This window comes from Hemibagrus wyckioides, linkage group LG01, assembly GCF_019097595.1.
Source record: "Hemibagrus wyckioides isolate EC202008001 linkage group LG01, SWU_Hwy_1.0, whole genome shotgun sequence".
NCBI classification, from domain to species: domain Eukaryota; kingdom Metazoa; phylum Chordata; class Actinopteri; order Siluriformes; family Bagridae; genus Hemibagrus; species Hemibagrus wyckioides.
The window spans coordinates 25874255-25893067 of NC_080710.1; the positions used below are offsets into that span (position 1 = coordinate 25874255).

Below are 18813 nucleotides of genomic sequence, written 5' to 3' on the forward strand. Positions count from 1 at the left end.
TTAATTCCTGATTGTCATGTCAGACGTTACACTCTCGCAGTGATGCTGCTGCGTAACGTTTTAGTTGTCTCTGACTAGAAATGAAGACTGGAGTGGATAATAATGATCTGTCGGAATAAAGGTTCACTTTATGCCTTATGCATGGTTTATGGAAGATTAATAAGTGTCTCGACGTCACAGAACTGTCAGTAAATGTGTAAAATCAAGGGAAATAATAAAAACAGTACCCTAAACAAGAGCTTCAGATGCTGATAAAGTCTTTACAAACTGTACAGGTTTCGCAATAAAACACAGAAGGCACAAAATGCTGTGTCCTAACAATATAAATGCATAGTTCTACAAAATAAAATGAAAAGAAATTGAAATGGGAGAAACTGAAATCAATTCAAAAATGAAATGAAAGTATACGGCTCTGAGCACAAGGGAGATGTGCATTATTTGCCCTCGTATTTGGGATTGATGACGGTCGTAACAGCACTCTTGTAGATCGGATTTTCGCCCTGTAAAAAAAAGCGGACGTGTGAAAACAGGCAGAGCAACAGGATTTCGAAGATTTAGTAGTCTCAGGTTTAGTCTTGTCGAAAAACACTAATTCATTTATTAAGGATCTGAATACAAGAGTGAATGGATGCAATAGAACAAGCTTCAGTAAGGTGATTAGTTCATAAAAACACAAACGCACATGATGCAGTGAGTCAGGTGTCAAAAATAAATCTCAGTTTATTTAATAAGGTTTTCATAATACACAAGATGTAGCATAATATTTGTTTGTTTTTTTAAAAATGGGGAACAAGTGAGAAGAAAATGAAGAAAGCAAGAAGAAAATAGAAAGGAGGAAATTTGGTTTAGCGGGGTTTTTTTTAGCGAAGTGTCAAAACAAAACAAAAAAAGAAGAAAAGAATGAAACAAATCTTTATGTTGAGGTTGCCACAAAAACACAGAAAAATTGTTAAAAAAAAAAAAAAAGAATAAGAAAAATAGAGAAAAAATTGTTGTTAATTCTTCGGCAACAGGAGGGGATAAAAACTTTAAATTAAAATGTAATAAAAAATTTAAAAAAGAGGTTATATATGAAATAAAATTTGTTTTTGCAGAAGTTTGCCAAAAAGATAAACAATTTATGCCAGGAGAAAAAGTTGAAAATAAATAAATAAATAAAAATTCTTGAAAAATTAAAAAGAAAAAATCCTAATAAAAAACTTAATAAATAAAAAAAAAAATGAATAAAAATAATCCTGAGTTATTCACAATGATTTAAGATCAAATTCAGACCAAAAGTTTCAAATCACAAGCCACAGATCAGCGAAGTGAATCTCTCTCTCACACACAAGAGACAGAAACAAAGACCATGCAGAAGCGAGCGGAAAATAATACACACTTAAAGAGCTGCAGTTTTTTGTCCATAGTTTGGATTCTGGAACTTATTAACAGGACTCTTGTAAATTGGATTCTCTTGCTAAGGAAGGAAAAAAAGGCACAGAAAGAATTTGGCAAGATGGAAAAGGGCAAAGGAGATGAAAAACACACAGCAAAAGTAAGAAGAAAGATGATAATGAGGTGCTAAGAGGAAGAGGAAAGATTTCACTGGAAAGATCTTGTTTGAAATTCCTTACTTAACAATCATTACCATGACTGCTCTTTATAAGATGGAAAATCTAACACTTAAAAGGGCACTAGGAAATACTCTCATAATATGTGTTCCTCTTGCTGTACTAACTCCTCCATAAAAGGATTTTAGCTTGATAATATTGTAAGGCTCGGAAGCCCTGAACTCTTACTAGCATGAGAATGTCTGTAATGGACATTATGAGGTATTTATGTAAGTTACTATGCACAGGGCATATGCTAAACCCTGCAAATGTAAATGTAAAAATCTACACCCTATTCTTTTTGTAAATCTATCTATCTATCTATCTATCTATCTATCTATCTATCTATCTATCTATCTATCTATCTATCTATCTATCTATCTATCTATCTATCTATCTATCTATCTATCTATCTATCTATCTATCTATCTATCTATGTAATTCAATTTTATTTATATTGCATTTTATTTCATAAAGCAGCTTTACAAGTTATTTTTTCTCCCCAATGAGCATGTCAGAGGGAATGATTGCAAGGAAAAACTCCCTGAGGTAAGGGACAAACGTTCAGAGGAACTCAAAAGGAAACTCATCCTCATCTGGGTGGCATCAGAGAGTGTGATATACGGATAGAGCTGAGGTCTTTTAGTATTTACAGCTTTTGAGCCTAAGGCACTGTTTAGCTGACCTATTATTAGCTCGTGTACATACAAACTATGAGAAGACCTAAAGTGTAGTTTCGATAATAACAAATGAGCAATTTATTACATATGAACTGAAATGCAGAGCTTGTGACAAGTGTGCTCAGGTGGGAATAAGGAAGCTGGAAATGAAAATATAGGAATGGAGACAGACTGACAGCATCAGAGGACAGAGACTGGTTAAAAGGTAAGGCTGATACTGGAACATGTTCTATCTGAATTCTATCATCCATATGGTATTTTAAGTATGCAGTGTGAGTCATATTGGTTATGTTTTACGTATGTTTCTCGATCATCTGTTGCTTTGCCAAATCAAATGACTGCTTCAGTAATCTCTTAAAGTTTATATTTAACTTTCTAAAACAGTGTGGGATTAATGAAATTTACACCTTTTACTATATTTAGTTTTGAGTTTTGAGCAAGGAACCAACCCAGTCACTGAGGGCTTAAGTCTCAGTGCTGGTCCCAAGCCCAGATAAAATAGGAGGATAGGAAGGTCGGGCATCAGGTGTAAAACCTGTGCTAAAATCGAAATATGCAGGTCAGATGATATGATCCGTTGTGGCGACACCAAAGGGGAAGCAGCGAAGGGCAACAACAACTATATTTATGAGTATATTAGACATGCTAGAAAGCATACAATCTATAATTAACATGATAAAAGAAATTATTAATACTACGACTAGGACAAGTCAAAGGAGTACTTTTGAGAGCATCTATAGAGCTAGTTTTCATAATGTTATCTGAAAAAATATTGTTTTTGGTCTCAAAAACAAGGACTTGACTTTTTATATCAATATATCAATAAATAGAAACAACTGCAAAACAGGAGCGACTTAAAACATGACGGAAACCAGAGCACTCAATATAACTGTCCCAACCTTCATCACTAGCCACACATAGCCTTTGAAGACGGTTTAATCACAGGCCCTGACAGACAAAGTGACTGAACTGTAACCGACACCACGGCCTTTCCGTTACTATAATAAGAGCTTTCTGAACCTTTTCTGCCCTGCCCATGTCACTCAGACACACTCCTACATTAGAGAGGAGCTTTGATGAATCGCACTGCCTGCGTTCAAGATAAATACTCAAAAAAAACATGGACTTTTGTCCAAGTGTAAAAGTTATTATTATTCATGCATGACTTTCTAATTTTAAAAAGCTTTTTTTAGTTTAAATGCAAAAAGTTTATGACGGCAGGATTTTGTTTTGACCTGCAGAGGGCAGCACCGAGTAACCAAACCTCAAATATATTCCATACAGACCACACCTCAAAGAACCAAACCCTCCAAATCCAAAATGGCTGTGTTCTGTTTTCCAGCTGCTAGAAGGATTAACCCCAAAATCTGTTGAAAACCAGCTGGCCTTTAAATAACTTTCCCATGAATTAAAAACATAAGAATGGTTAGAGATATGATGTAGTGAAAAGAAAAGGGGGTTTCAGACACATTGTAATCCTGCTTTATAATCCTGCTTATCTTTATATCTAGAGATATATATCTCTATATATGCTTTTCTTTATATCTAGAGAAACATCCCATTTAGCTAAAGTAACAAGCCTTATTAGAGCAAAGATCTGTGGTGTTTTAAGACCAGGAATGAATACCAATAGTCTAAACAATGACACATATCTTGCAATCAATTATAGCCTATAAAATCTTAGATGAAAACCAAAAGCACAGACGTTTTCTTACCATATCCCATTTGGCATTAATTTTCTCTTTCTCAAACTTGGCAAACTCGCGACGGTCATGAATGATCATGAGCAATTTCCAGATTAACAGAAGGGCTAGTCCAATCAGCACGATTCCTGCAACCACTCCAGCCACGATGGGGATAATATCAGGACCAGCTGGGCAATCTGGGAAACAAAAGATTATGGGAAAAATGATGCAGCAAATGTCTACTTCTCAAACGCATTTCAATTCTAGTAAACATACCGATATTACACAATACATTAGCTATGTGATTTTACCTTTAAAATCCCTTTTTAAACACCTGGCACTCTTATATTTTATTACCCCAGTGCTGGCAATTTAATGTAAATCATGTGTTCCATATAATAACTAAAAAATCATCCTCTCTCAGACTGTAACAAGTTTTATTATAAGCAAGAATGCTTGGTTACTGAAAGATTGTAAGTTATTTTAAGGTTTGTCTTACAGCTGATAACAGACATTATTATAAGATATCAAATATTCCTATCAACCGTAAAACAAATATATTCTGTGCGCTACAACTTATGGCAGCCTTATCAACCCTTTCCTCCTCCATACCTCAGTTTATTTATTATACCTCTTTTCTTAGAGTATTAAATATTAATACAGGGTGCACAAAAACCTGGCAGTGTTCACTTTATCTGAGGTTCCCTATGGAGTATATAAGAATATATGGCTGAGAAGTTTCTTTTGCTTTTTGTTTTACATTTTTAAAATGTACCTAAAGTCTCGACGACATGGACCTCGGTGTGGTTCGTGACAGAGTAGGTGTAGTAGAACCAGCAGTCATTAGCATCTCTCTCCTTGCAGTGCATGAGTGGGAAGGCTTGTACAGGCTGAGGCAGGTCATCTGACCGTTTCACCTTAATCAGAGTGAAGTAGCTGCAGTCTCTCTCACAAGTGTCCTTCTTTTCTCCTGTACCAAAGGCTCGGCATTGCACACACGCCCTGTGGAACAACATGCTGTTTGTTATATGTCTGACTGTGATTAACTTTCATTCATACATTCATTTAATCATTCTTCTTCCACTTTTCCTGGACGGGGGTTGTCGTGGCAACAGGCTAAGAAGTTTCCAAACTTTTATCTCTATCCTCCACCACAGATTCCAGCTTCTCCTGGGGCTCGCCAGGCTCCTCACCCTATCACAGAGACTAAGCCACCAGAAACCAGAGGGAGAAAATTCACTTCCACCGCTTGTACTCATGATTTTATATTATCAGGAAATAGAATAAGAGAACTTTGTTCATAAAACTCCTGTTCCAGCTTCAGTCACTGTAACGCTGCTACCACTGATCTGAGCTGTCAATCTCACACTATTTTTTTTCCATCGCTCATAAAAAAGATCTGAAGATGCCTAACCTCCACCAGGAGCAGGTAATCGATCAACTTGTATATGGGAATGATTATGGAATCTGTATGCCAATATCAATTCTTGAATCTGAAGCACGGCTCTGAAAATAGTGCTGTTTGCATGTCATACATGCGCTTGTTCTAATACAGTAACATTTCTATAGTAAGAATGAAAAGTGGAAGACCTCAAACATTTCCTGGTTCGTGAAATACGCAACCTGAAGAACAAGCCAACCCTAAGAAAAGCAAGACCACGGATACCGACGACCTGACAACAAGCCATTCGTGATGAAAATTTATTTCTACATCAGAAAAATATGTAATAAGTTTCTGTTTAATCAGTAAAAAAGTAATCTTGTATCAGTGCCGGTTCTTTTATCCGTCAGACTCTTACTGATCCATGCTTGAATTTTTTTTTCTCCTTCACAATCCAAAGCAAATAACCTGCTTTGAATAAAAGAATTTCTTTTAAATCTGTTGGGATTACAGCTATTACAAACTTGATGGAGGCTTCCCAAGCTTACTTGTGTTCAGTGCAGACTCCAGGGCAGGTGGGGCAGATCTCACATGTGGGTCCCTGGAATTTAGGATCAGTGCACCTACAGGTTCCACATTCACACGTGCCTCTGCCATTACAGATCTGATTATTGGAGGCCAAACATGTTGACGTATCCAAGGAGCAGTCGCATGCACTTCCTGTGTAGTTAGCATCACAAATGCAGACTCTGCATTCGCAGCGGCCATGGCCTGGCATAAGACAGGGACAGACAATACCTGATTAATTCATACAGTCCTGGTAAATCATTACTCTAAGTGGTCTCAGAAAGCAGTTTGCATACCTCCACAGAGCTTGTTGTTGGAGCGGTCGCAGTTGAAGTTGTCACACTCGCAGTACTCGCCGCTGTAGTACTCCTCAGGGTTGTCCCTCTTCTTACATTCGCACTTGCCGCACACACACTCGCCGTTGTTGCTGCAGAGATCAGTGCCGTTATCTCTGCGGCAGGTCTTTTCCAGGTCCTCGCTGGACACCTCGTCTTTCCAGCACTCACACTCTCGGCCAATACGATCCTTATTGCACCTAGAGACAGGAAAAGAATCTCAACACTGAGCAGATGTTTGTAGGTTACTGCACTCGATTGTGCTATCTTAGAATCAGGCATTCTTATTTATTCCTGATTGTCTACGAAACACAATAATTTTGGACTTGTTATGTGTATTTCCAATTGTCCTAAGTGCTTGTCGCTTATAAATTATCGAGAGTTGTAAACAATTTCCCTCAGAGATCAATATGTCTATCTAATCTATCTAGAAATCTAAATGCACTTCCAGTCAGTATAACAGGAAAACAGCTCATTATGCAGCACAATACAGGTACAGGTCAAGAGCTTCACATAATGTTCAAACATCAGCATGGGAGAAATGTGTGATCTCTGTGACTTTAACCATGGCATGGTTGTTTGTGCCAGATGGGCTGGTTTCAGTGTATCAGAACCTGCTGATCTGTGTTTTTCACACACAACAGTCTCTTGAGTTTACACAGAATGGTGTGAAAAACAGAAACATCAGTTCTGTGGGTGGAAATGCTTGATTAGAGAGATCAGCAGTTTCTGAGATACTCAAATCAGCCCATCTGGTACCAACATCCATGATCCATCTTGACATGCATCTGCATGATTATATGCATTGTGCTGCTGCAACATGATTGGCTGATAAGATGCAGGTGCATGTGTGATCCTAAGGAAGTGGAAGGTAAGTGTATATTTTCAAGCTATCTGCTATCTGTGTTGAAAACTGCACTAGGTACATATTTCCTTCACATTTCCTGATTGTTGCTTTAATTCCTTATAGTCTAACAAATGCCTAGATTTAAATTGATATAACATTGAAATAACCTGAAAGCACATTCTAAGCAAAAAGACAGGCTTAATAATAAAACTGTCCTACAAATCTAAAAGGAAAAACATTTCTTTATGAATATAATCCGTGTTGTATGTAAATTATTGCTGTTGTTGGACTGTTACCTGCAGGCTCCACATTCGAAGGTGCCGTTGCCGTTATGGCAGAGCTCACTGCTCACAATGCCTTTCTTCTGGCACTCACAGTCACAGATAAAGCTCAGTTTGATCTCCACTTCCTCAGTGAAGCCCAGAGGTCTGATCTTTAAAATCTGAGGCTTGCCTTGTTTGGGGCAGCCAGTAACAGTGATGTTTATGCTGAAGGAGACCTGTAGTAGTAAAAGTAATGAAATAGTTAAAATAAAGAACGTATAATTGTCCCTAATATTTTTGTTGTTTGGCCTGCTTCTCATCTCCTTATTCAAAGTGTCAAAGCAAGTTAAGAAATAAATCAGACTGACCATTTATTCCACCATGTTTGTCAAACTAGTCTTTATTTACCTCGAAAACAGATGAGAAAAGTTACCTAAACATCTTTATATCATTTTTGGATCTATTTGTTTTTCTTAAATTTAAGACGCCTTAAGATTTTGCACCAATTTTTATTTCAGATTATATAACCGACCCCAACTTGAGTGAAAAGTAGAATCTTTGGGATATTTACATTAAAAAACTTTACTATGAGATGATAAATTTACATGAGTTTCTTAGTATTTGGTTCTTCCCTTTTTTACTTTAATGACAGTGGACTGATTTAAAAATGGATGATATGTTTTTAGACCAACTTGTAGAGCCCATGCTCAAGTGTACACATGCTTCAATAGATGATATTAGGCATGAGGAAAATCTTTGGTACAAAACAGTTATCATGGTCAATATCACTATTTTGCTTACATTTAAATAGGGACCTAGAAATAGTGCAGAATCTTAAATACTAAACATATACGAAACTGAGCAATCTTTGTTTTAAATACTTTAAAATGCTAAAACTTTTTGTTTATTTCTAATTTTATGCAAAAAAACAACAACTTTTTAATGTGGGCTCCGACTGTATGTTATGAGGAAAGTAAGTTTTAGTTGTTTTTAATCCTCAGTTAAATAAAGTGTTTTTTTTGCCTCCTATGTAAAAAACCCACAATTTACATAATAAGAAAACAACAGATGCCAAGAATTAAACCGAAGTAGAACAAAAATGTGGATCATCCGATCACTGATTGAACCATCAGAAGATTTAAATTCTTTAAAGTCTTACCTCATCTCCAATCGAGATGTTAGAGCATTTGCGTCCCTCTTCTCCAACACTCACTACTCCGTTCTTGCAGCGGGATTGATATGTGATGGTGACTCCTTCAGGCAGCTTGCTGTTCTCTAGAATCACCTCGGAAGACAGAGACTGAAGGAGAAAGATAACATGCAATAACAAAAAAAAGAAAAGGTCACAGAGTGCTTTACAGGGGAATAAAGAAGCAATTCAGCACAGGTAAGTTGATATACTTACATTGTACGCATCAATAATAAGGTTGATCACGTTGCTGGAGTTTGCAGACAATGTTCCCACTGCAGACTTTGGAATGAGGTTTTTCAATTCCTGTGGAAGACAAAAAAAAAAACCCTAAAAAATGTGTTTGGGAGTGAACCACAAAATGGAGACAGATATAAAACACTGCAGTCTAGGACAGACTAAAAAAAGAGTTTCACGTTCACGTTCCAGGCAGGAATTCTACATTTTGGAACACAGCAGAAGCCAAGGCTCAAGGTGGAAACTATTTTCAGAGTATCCAAAATATAGAGCGAGGAGGACCGTCCGTGAGAATTCAGTTCTCTATAGAGACAAATATCTGATATGCACATTATAGATGATTTTTTAAAATACTTGACATTAAGCTTTCCTTATTGAACATATACTGTTATAATAATAATAAGTAATGTATTTAATGTTTGTATAATTTAAATCTCACAAAACAGTGCAAAAAATAATTTCTACAATCCATGACATAAAAATAAAGTCTGAAGTAAATTAACGATAAATAAATTACAGCTTGTTGCTAAATGCTGATAACTTACTGAACTCAGTTCAACCTCAGTTTTGATGAATTAACCCTGATTAATATTGATATTAATATAAGGTTTTGGATTATCTCGTCATTGAAGGCTTAATATTAGTCCGTAATGGGATAAACATTGGCTGGCACTGATTAACTGGCATATTTGGTTTATTACTTAAAAAACATAATTACTTGGTTTTAAACCATCTAATACATTAATACAAATTTTACTTATGTTATTAATGTTACCCTCTAAATTGCCCATAGGAGTGAGTGTGTGTGGTTGTCTGTCTATATGTAGCCCTGTGATGGACTGGTGACCTGTCCAGGGTGTACCCCTGCCTTTCACCCAATGTGTGCTGGGATAGGCTCCAGCAGATCCCTGTGACCCTAATTAGGAATAAAGCGGGTATAGACAATGGATGGATGGATTATTAATGTTACCTACTGTGTATTAATACTGTTAATGTTATAATGTATTAATACTGGAATAATGTTTACTAATAGGTTAAATAAGAAAAACCTAATATAACATACAGTACTACAGAGTATCTTTTAATTAGCATTTTGGTAAATTCCCTAAAAAACAGCAAGGGAGAAAGTTATAAGAGCATGAGAACAGAGGCAGAGGTCATAAGCATGTGTTTAGAAACTTCAAAAAGATGAACTTTTCCTAACCCAGTGACAATTCTAAATGTGAGAAACAGAAAAGTAAAATAAACCATCATCAAACATATGCAAAGCACATCCATGCATACACAAACACACACACACACATACCACACACACACACTGCTTAGTGAATGAAAAAAGCCTACTTTATAAACAGGCTGAAATTCCTCTGTTACAGCAAAGATGGTCTGGATGTTATTTTCACTCAGTTTCTGCACCAGATGTGCGATTGAAGGGTAATCCTGTCAAACAGATTAATAAAGCAATAAATCAATGGACATAAACACAATTATCTGAATTTCAACAAGTGTGGAATGAATATTTCACAAAGTACACACATAATAGTGGCTCATGGTGTACATATTGTTTTCCAGGTGACATTTGCCATCATTGGGAAGAACAATTCCACCCAGTTTTCCATCGCCGGCAAAGTGGAAACCTGCATCTGTAGAAAACACCAGCAAACGAGTGACGTTTCTCCAGCCAATGTGCTCCTGAGAAAGAAAGAAAGAAAGAAAGAAAGAAAGAAAGAAAGAAAGAAAGAAAGAAAGAAAGAAAGAAAGAAAGAAAGAAAAATGTAAAAAATATGCATCCAACAAACACAAACTTGATCACAGCGCAAACATTTTATTCAAGACTCTTACAGAGAGATCTCTTTCAAAACCAACAAACCTTTCGATTAATCACATTCACACAAAAATCTAAGACATTTTCCTCTCCCAAAACTAACAGACTGGCTCTATCATTCCTTCTCATCATGGCAACCAAGCAATACATTATTATATCAAATATACACTGCATCTTTTTCAACACATGGAGGTTTATGTTGAAGTGTGAGGTTTACCCAACTTTTGGTAATTAAATAAAGAAAACATTATGTGTTCCATCAAATATTTCCATATGGTATAATATGGGCTATATTGCATTTCTAACTTCTAAGGGACTATTTAAAGTGATTCATATAAACCGTCACAAATATTATATTGCACTTATTATAAAAATGTTTCTAATTCTAGAGTATTTCATTTTTTTTTAAACTTATAATTTAACTAAAAATGATAAAACTCTTGTCTGGCATTGGAACTATTTAGAAAAATATCAAATTAAATCTAAAGAAATTGTAAGAACCAAGACAGAAAAATGTTCTCCATACTTACCCCACATACAGCGACTTGCATTATAGCATCAAACCCGCCCTCTGGAGAGTCCAGATTGCCTGAGATCTGCTGCTGACCCACCAGTGTATTGAACTGCTCGCCATTACTGGTGAGTTTCAGCACGTTCTTGTAGCTGAAGGGACTTGTACAGTTCTGGTCCCCGGTGCAGGGGTTCAGAAGCTTGGCAGGAGTGGTGCTGATGTAGGGCATGACTGTCTTCTCCACAAACGAGCCAAAACCTGACAAATAAATTCAGGAATAGATATGATGAAACATTTAGCACAGACATACACCATATACACAAGGTTTTAAACAGGCTGTTTAATGAAGGATTTAATCTATGAAACAGATCATTGGTTTTTACTTTACTGGGGAAAAAAATGGAAAGGCAGAGATATGGCTCACTCTCTTAAGGCACTTGTAACACACAGCAGGGATTTATCTTAGAGTTGGTATCAAAACTTATTTATTTGTTTGAAATTTTTTTTACAATTTAAGTATACAGTAACACACACTTCTCATTAATAAGATTAATTATATTCCTTATTTGAAATTATATCATTATATTATATATTATATTATATTCCTGTATTTGGAAGTACTGAGTAAAAAACCTAAAAAATTGTACATGTTCAAAAACGTTATCAGTGTGGGCAGCTAGAATATCTGCAAAATGACACTTAATCAAATAAATAAATAAATAAATAAATAAATACATACATGTAAACAGGTTTTGAGTGCCCAAAATAAGACAACATGAGTGATCTGGATTTTTGTGCACTTCTGCCTAATTACCACATTTAGGGAAGTCTTCCTCTAAAGATATAAATCCAGGCATACAGTAATTAACATTATACTGAAAATGTGCAGCAAGTATGTTTTATGAGGTTAAATAGAATTCTGGTTAATCATGGTTAAAGCACAGATTTATTATTAAATCATGGTTAGTGACACAACATGGCTAAGTATTCACTCAGGTATTAAATTACATTTAGCTTATTTGTGATTCAAACACAAAAGGATTCGTGAAATACTCTGGAATTGCCTGTTTGCTGTGAAAAAGCCTATGTGAGGTTTATTCAGCACTCACCATGTGTTCATAGGGTAAAGTGCCTCTGTGTTTATTCACTTGCATGCTGTTAGTAGATTATCTGCTAAACTAACTGCTCACAGAACAGGTGGTCACTAAAACGGCTAAAATTAGTGCTTTTCATAGTAAATACAAGCCTATAGATTTGTATTATATGCAAGAGTTAATTGGAGTCTATATATCACAAACCAAAACCCCCATAATGTATGTAGATGGCTTTTTTATTACAAAATCAATACTTTCTAAGTAAAAGGAGACAAAGGTATAACGGTGTCCTCCTCTTTTTCTGTTTTCCTTTTTCTCTCCCCTTAGTTCACATGAATTCCTATTTATAGTCCTGTTAGACGTTTTGTATGTTGCATACTGTGGTCTGGATTTGTATACTGCTTTGGAAAATAAATGATAAAATATTCTGCCTGTATTATTAAGTGTGGAATCTATTCATTGATGGCTGGGAACGACAAAACAGTGATGCTTATCAGTTACTTGTCTTCACCTGCCATAAATGCAACAAAAGCAGCTGCCTCATTTCCTGTTGCCAACTGGTTGACCTATGGCACCATATTTTTTTAATAATTAAATTTTGCTTGTAAAAAAAAACCCAAAAGAGATTCACCAAATATTACAAAAAAAATTAAACTTACTTTCTCTGAAAGTAGGTAAATATTTTAAAAGCAGTAAGGCTTTAAAACACACCAATTCTGAAGTCTGATGTGATTGCCGACATCTCCAGCATCAGGCTTGTGCCCAGGTTTTTGACATTTTCCAGATCATCCTTCATGGAGTAGGACAGGTCCATAAGGTAGTACAGGTCAATAGGATAGTCCTCTGCCCTTTTAAACTTTAAATTAATTGTTTGTGGTTCTCCTACACAAAGAGAGACATATTCAGCCACACCACAAACATTCACCATTTATACTGTACTGTATTATATGTATGAGCTTTAACCACAGAATTACAGATTCATATGATCTGAATTAGAGTCGAGACACACACCAGATCTCAGGCTGACTGCGAGTTTCTGGGGCTGGATCTGGGTGATGTCCTCAGGTTTGAGTTTCTCGCCTCCTTTCTTGCGGTTGGTCACAGGTTTGTTTTTGAGGATTTTCAGGCTCCCTTGAGGATTTTCAATCATGGACACTGAACATCCTCTCTTCTTCAGGGACTCAAGCTCATCGCAGCGTGCTGACGTGGGCTCACCCTGCTTCAGGAACTCCTGGAAAGATAGCAATCATGAATAAACAAGTGTTATCTACACCGGTGTAAAGGTTAAGCCATCTGGTCTGATCCCACAGAAGAACTTCTGTAACACAAAATGTTAAAAAAACTGTAACTCTGGCTTTGGAAAGTCACGTCACAACACACAGTGCAGTGCAGCTTGCTGTCTATGAGGCTGCATAGCTGCAAACCAAGCATCAGAACTGGACCATGGAGCAATGGAAGAAGGTGGCCTGGTCTGATGAATCATGATTTCCTTTACATCATGTCAATGGGCAGGTCTGTGTAAGCTACTTACATGGGGAAGAGAATATGACAGAGACTTCAATGTGTTAACTTCGCCTCTAAATTCCCCAGATTTCAATCCATCTGTGGGATGCGCTGGACAAACAAGTCTGATCCATTGAGGCCCTACCTCACAACTTACAGGACTTAAAGGATATGTTGCTAACATCTTCGTGCCAGATACTGCACACCTTCAGAGTTCTTGTGGTGTCCATGCATTACACCATATTAGTCAAGTGGTTTTAATGTTATGGCTGATCAGTGTATGACAATTTATTCAACAAGTATACCACATGTGCAGTAGAGAAATGAATAATGCTTGTGAATGAATGAATAATTTTGTCAAGAACCTTAACAGCCTTCATTTCTACAGACATAAAGAGATACCAATGAGCTATCAAGGCTCTTGACAAAATATAGCTAAATGCAGCTAATCTATACTTCATTCTAATAACAATTGTAGCTGTATATTAGACGAGGTTCGCTGCTCTGAAATGTGTAATAGCCGTACTGCATATCTCCACTCAGACACGATGTCTGGTACAGTGGCTTGTTGGCCCTGAGCTCAGAGCACATTTTTTTCATTAAGTGTAGCAGACGTGGAAAGCACAAGTAGCTGTGCTTGGCATTCTCAAATCTGGCCTTAAACCACATAAAACTCAAATGATACTGGAACGTTCATTTCCGTTCTACCAAACACCTTTAGAAAAGTCAGTTGAGACACTGAGATCATCTGTTTATAAAATCAACATTTTTCAGTCATAATATATTCCCTGATTCATTCACTGACTGGAAGAAGCAGGATGTGGAGATGATTTGTGTGTGTCTATGTGACATGGATAAGTCATGAAGATGCTTTGTGCATTATCAAACAAGAATTTCTGTTTCCCCCTAACGGTTTTCTTACTTCTGTGACAAACAAATGAGTCAGATAAGCTAAACATTTCAGCAATACTCACTGTATCTGTGCACCACCCACACTTGGCCCCTACTTGGATGCAGTCACCACAGGACTCAGCATTAGCCTTGATGCACTCGTTCCCCTCTGCGGAAAACAAAAGCAGCGTGGATGAGTTTCTGTCGTCATGCAGGGAAAACAAAAATGCTCTGGCACTGAGCACTGCCTCTCTCGCGTCCTTTCATTCAGGACTCTGTAGTCCTTAGTAATTAGAGCTAGAGAGGGACTGGGATGTGTTTCCATTACTTTAGGATACTTTGGTTTCTTTGGATAATGACATTTAAAGGCATGCACTCTTACAGAGCGGGGGAGACAGTGAGGGAGGCAGATTGTGAGTGATCATTATAAACTCTCAGCTTGTTGAAATGAATCTTAACAAGATGAAATGGTATGTTGCATAACTTCAATAACTTCAGTCTCCACACTTCACTTCCCTTAATTTAAGATTATTAAAGGAAGGGGTTACCTGGTTGGGCGCTGCTGTAGCATATGACTCCTAACAGCGCTGATATAAAAAGAAGTTTAAGGTCCATCTGAAACAAATAGAGAAAAAGAAAAATATCATTATATAGCAGCCACAGTGAAATAATAATGATACATGTATGGATGGATGAACGAATAGGTAAAATAAAACAAAAATAGGGTTACAGTATCTGAAGAACTCAGGACTTTAAATACACAAAGGAAAACATGCCTGAAAAAAATAAAAATAAAATTATGACTGAAAAGTTCAGTGTGTGGACAGTGTGAAGTTTTTGGTTAATGGAACATGCTATTTAACATTTCTAATATTGTAGTATTTCCTGTTATTTAATTCAGCAAGGCATGTTTCTAGAACATCCAAAGTGCATTAAGGTTTAGGATAAAAGTTGATTCATAATGCATAATGCAGACCCACACTGGATGGACTGTTTAATGACATAAAATGGTCCAGATAAAAATGTCCAGTGACTAAACTACATACTCAAATAACTGATCTTTGTTTGAATGATAATGTTAATAATAATAATAAACAGAAAACGAAAACACTTACTAAAATTACTACATTATTATTTCTCAACACTCCAAAGTGTAATATTACTAATATTAATATTTGTAAAATATTTGGCACAATTTCTAAATGCCAAGATTTTTACCTTTGAAAATGAGAGATTGTACATTTTCCATATGTTTCTGTGAGATATTACTGTAATAAATGTATTCTGAACAGGCATAATGTTGTAATGTTAAATAGAAATTAAAAATTGATTTAAAGCCAGGTATTAGTATCAGGTATTAGTATTATCTGTGAATATATGATAATATTCTCTACGTTATTATTATAATATTCTGTAAATATTCTGAGCTGCTTGAAGTGCAATGCAAGCTAACATAAGCATAAAGCATATTATACTGTATGTTTTATGTTTTATATATAGCAAAAAGTATTTTTTCATTTCATTTCATTGTCTGTACCGCTTATCCAATCTATACTCGGGTCACGGGGAGCCTGTGCCTATCTCAGGAGTCATCGGGCATCAAGGCAGGATACACCCTGGACGGAGTGCCAACCCATCACAGGGCACACACACACACTCATTCACTCACGCAATCACACACTACGGGCAATTTAGAGACTCCAATCAGCCAAAAAGCATGTCTTTGGACTGTGTGAGGAAACCGGAGCTAGCAAAAAGTATGTCAAATAATAACACTAACCAAGCTACCATAACAACAGCAAGATCCGTAGCTATTTACAATATTAACTCAGAGTTTCCTTATATGTAAGGACAAGCAGTCTCATGCCATCTCTGTTTTCAAATAGAGTTACGAAACAACTGAAGTTTTAAAAAGACCACACCTATAAATTCCCATCTGTTCATTCTGTACTAGTGAAGAACTCTGACCCAGAACTCAAACCTGGTTTTCCCCTTGACTCTTCACACAGTACTCATTTGACACTAGAAGGAAATTTTTAACCGTAAAATCATTTATGTTTAGTGTTAAGAGCAAAATCGAAATGTGTCCTTCACTGCAGGCTCGCTCACTAAACAAAACTAACAATGAAATGCTTACAAACTTAAATTTAGAAAATCTTGAATATCACATCTTTTTTTTACTGTCTCTAATAGTCTGTAGTCTCCACAAACCACACGGCACTCTGCTTCCAGGTCAGAGGTGAGTTAAACATTGTACTGGATATAAGTCACCCTTAGACACCTCGAACAGCACTGCTTTTCTATTCTGAGTTTCAGGGGAACCAGTGCTGGTTTCACTGCTTCCTTTTTTTGTTTTTTTTACTTAGCATTTCAGCCAAGAGCTAGCAGCTCTTTCTTCTGCCTGAAATAGTTCACTCTTTTTTTAGCACAGACATGTCACTATGGCATAAAACATGTGTTGCTTGGAGAACTTACGTTATATGGCTAGAGTTTTCTGTTTTGCAGATTTTTCCAGCTGCCACAGAATGACCACTGGTTACACAAGCATGCGACTTACTTCAGAGCGGGATAGCACACTGAGAACTTCACAGGGGCGTAAGTATTTGTTAATGGGGGTGCAGTGGAACAAATGGTCCATAACTCCTAATATGTGCATATTGAAAAGCAGCAATTCTGCTTGGTTAGGGTTACAAAAACTCAAATTGTTCAGCTATTCGACTGTTGTGCCAATCCAAAAACCTTGCACAATTTTAAAAAGTATCTGAAATCACACCACCATCTGACCTTCACACATTCCGACTTAAGCCAAAGTTTTAATACGAAATAGTTGCCACACCCCCTACATTGGAAAAAGTACTCTAAATTTTCAACACAACACCCCTACACGGTCTGTGGTACAGGGAAACCTAAGATGGTAAGTGTCTCAAACTCACATGCACGTTGTCTGATCTTTTACAGACCTGACACACCATAAACAATGCTGCTTTCTGTCAAACCGTTCTTCACAAGAGCTACTAATGTTGGTGAAATGCTAAAGTTCTACATCTACTGCAGCTGAAACCATGTTAAAAATCGCTGTCACTGATAAAAAGTCACTGATTGGAATATCATGAAGCAAAAGCTTTTGTGCAATAGAGTTACTGTCTATTTAATTTAACTGAATTTTATTTGTTTAGTTCTTACAACATTGGACATCATAAAGCAACTTTACACAAATTCTGGATATGAATTTAATCTTTATTTGAACCCCTAAGCTGATTATTTCCCAGCAATATGTTAATGCTTAACGTGTATTTACTTATTAAAAAACTAAACAAATCACAATTTTTACCCATTTATGGTTACTTTTAAGGGAATGAAATGTCCTGTGTCATATACAGTACTTATACCTTTTTCAAAAATCAAATCCTCAAATCAGCTTAAATGAAGGCCAAATTATCCGATTTCTTTTTTTTCAATAGGTTACCAACTTCACAGGAGTCTAAAGGTCAGTGGAAATGTTATACTGCCTAATTTCATTCACCAAATAATAAAAATAGAGCGTAGATAAAACACACACACACACACAAACATTCCTAAATCTTCTAAAAGGTGCCTTGTCTCTTGTGCCAATAATAATAAAAATAAAAAGAAGACTATATAGCATTTGTTGTTGTTCTTATATACAGGATCCACTTGAGGCCCCAACATGCATAGATGGCCACCCAGGTATATGTGCCCCATTTTAGAAACCCTTCACACTTCGGTTATAAAAAGGAAGGAAAGAGGGTGAGGTGAGGGGTGAGCAGTGCAGAGCAGAGCAGAGCAAAGGTATCAGATACCAACAAGAACAGACAAAATGGATAAAGCTTCTCTTTAGTTGCTAACTGTTTCAGGGTTGTTTTACACAGTGTGTAAAAATGTAATTGCAAGTAACTTTGACCTATGCTTAAAACACCCACACCCACTTCCACTTTATATCAAATTACTCAAATTGCAACTATCTATTGGCCCAAGATTTGTATGGGAAACACTGCTAAAAATTTGCTAAATGTTTCAAAGGTTATGCATTAAGTTTCATTTTAGCGTGCAATGTCTAATCTACAGTAGAAAATCAAACTAGCCCTGTCATGACCCCCAAAACACTAAACTGGACATAGGAACACATCCCTGTGCCATAAATAATTTAGACATATATGGATCAGGGACATCTGTTTACCATTATGTCCTCCCCCCA

General features: G+C 36.5%; 1 protein-coding gene across 1 annotated transcript in view; it reads right to left on the reverse strand.

Annotated features, from left to right (window-relative positions):
• itgb1a (integrin, beta 1a) overlaps nucleotides 1–18813 on the reverse strand; it is a 31899-nt gene continuing 13086 nt past the window's right edge. The window contains exons 2-16 of the mRNA XM_058390027.1: nucleotides 15146–15212; nucleotides 14681–14766; nucleotides 13215–13434; nucleotides 12915–13085; nucleotides 11129–11367; nucleotides 10310–10465; nucleotides 10118–10213; nucleotides 8753–8842; nucleotides 8507–8647; nucleotides 7381–7583; nucleotides 6199–6437; nucleotides 5884–6106; nucleotides 4730–4956; nucleotides 3985–4151; nucleotides 1–500 (exon numbers count right to left, since the gene is read on the reverse strand). Of these exons, the coding sequence (XP_058246010.1) occupies nucleotides 435–500; nucleotides 3985–4151; nucleotides 4730–4956; nucleotides 5884–6106; nucleotides 6199–6437; nucleotides 7381–7583; nucleotides 8507–8647; nucleotides 8753–8842; nucleotides 10118–10213; nucleotides 10310–10465; nucleotides 11129–11367; nucleotides 12915–13085; nucleotides 13215–13434; nucleotides 14681–14766; nucleotides 15146–15212 (2391 nt within the window). The 3' untranslated portion in view covers nucleotides 1–434. The remainder of the gene's footprint in view (nucleotides 501–3984; nucleotides 4152–4729; nucleotides 4957–5883; nucleotides 6107–6198; nucleotides 6438–7380; nucleotides 7584–8506; nucleotides 8648–8752; nucleotides 8843–10117; nucleotides 10214–10309; nucleotides 10466–11128; nucleotides 11368–12914; nucleotides 13086–13214; nucleotides 13435–14680; nucleotides 14767–15145; nucleotides 15213–18813) is intronic.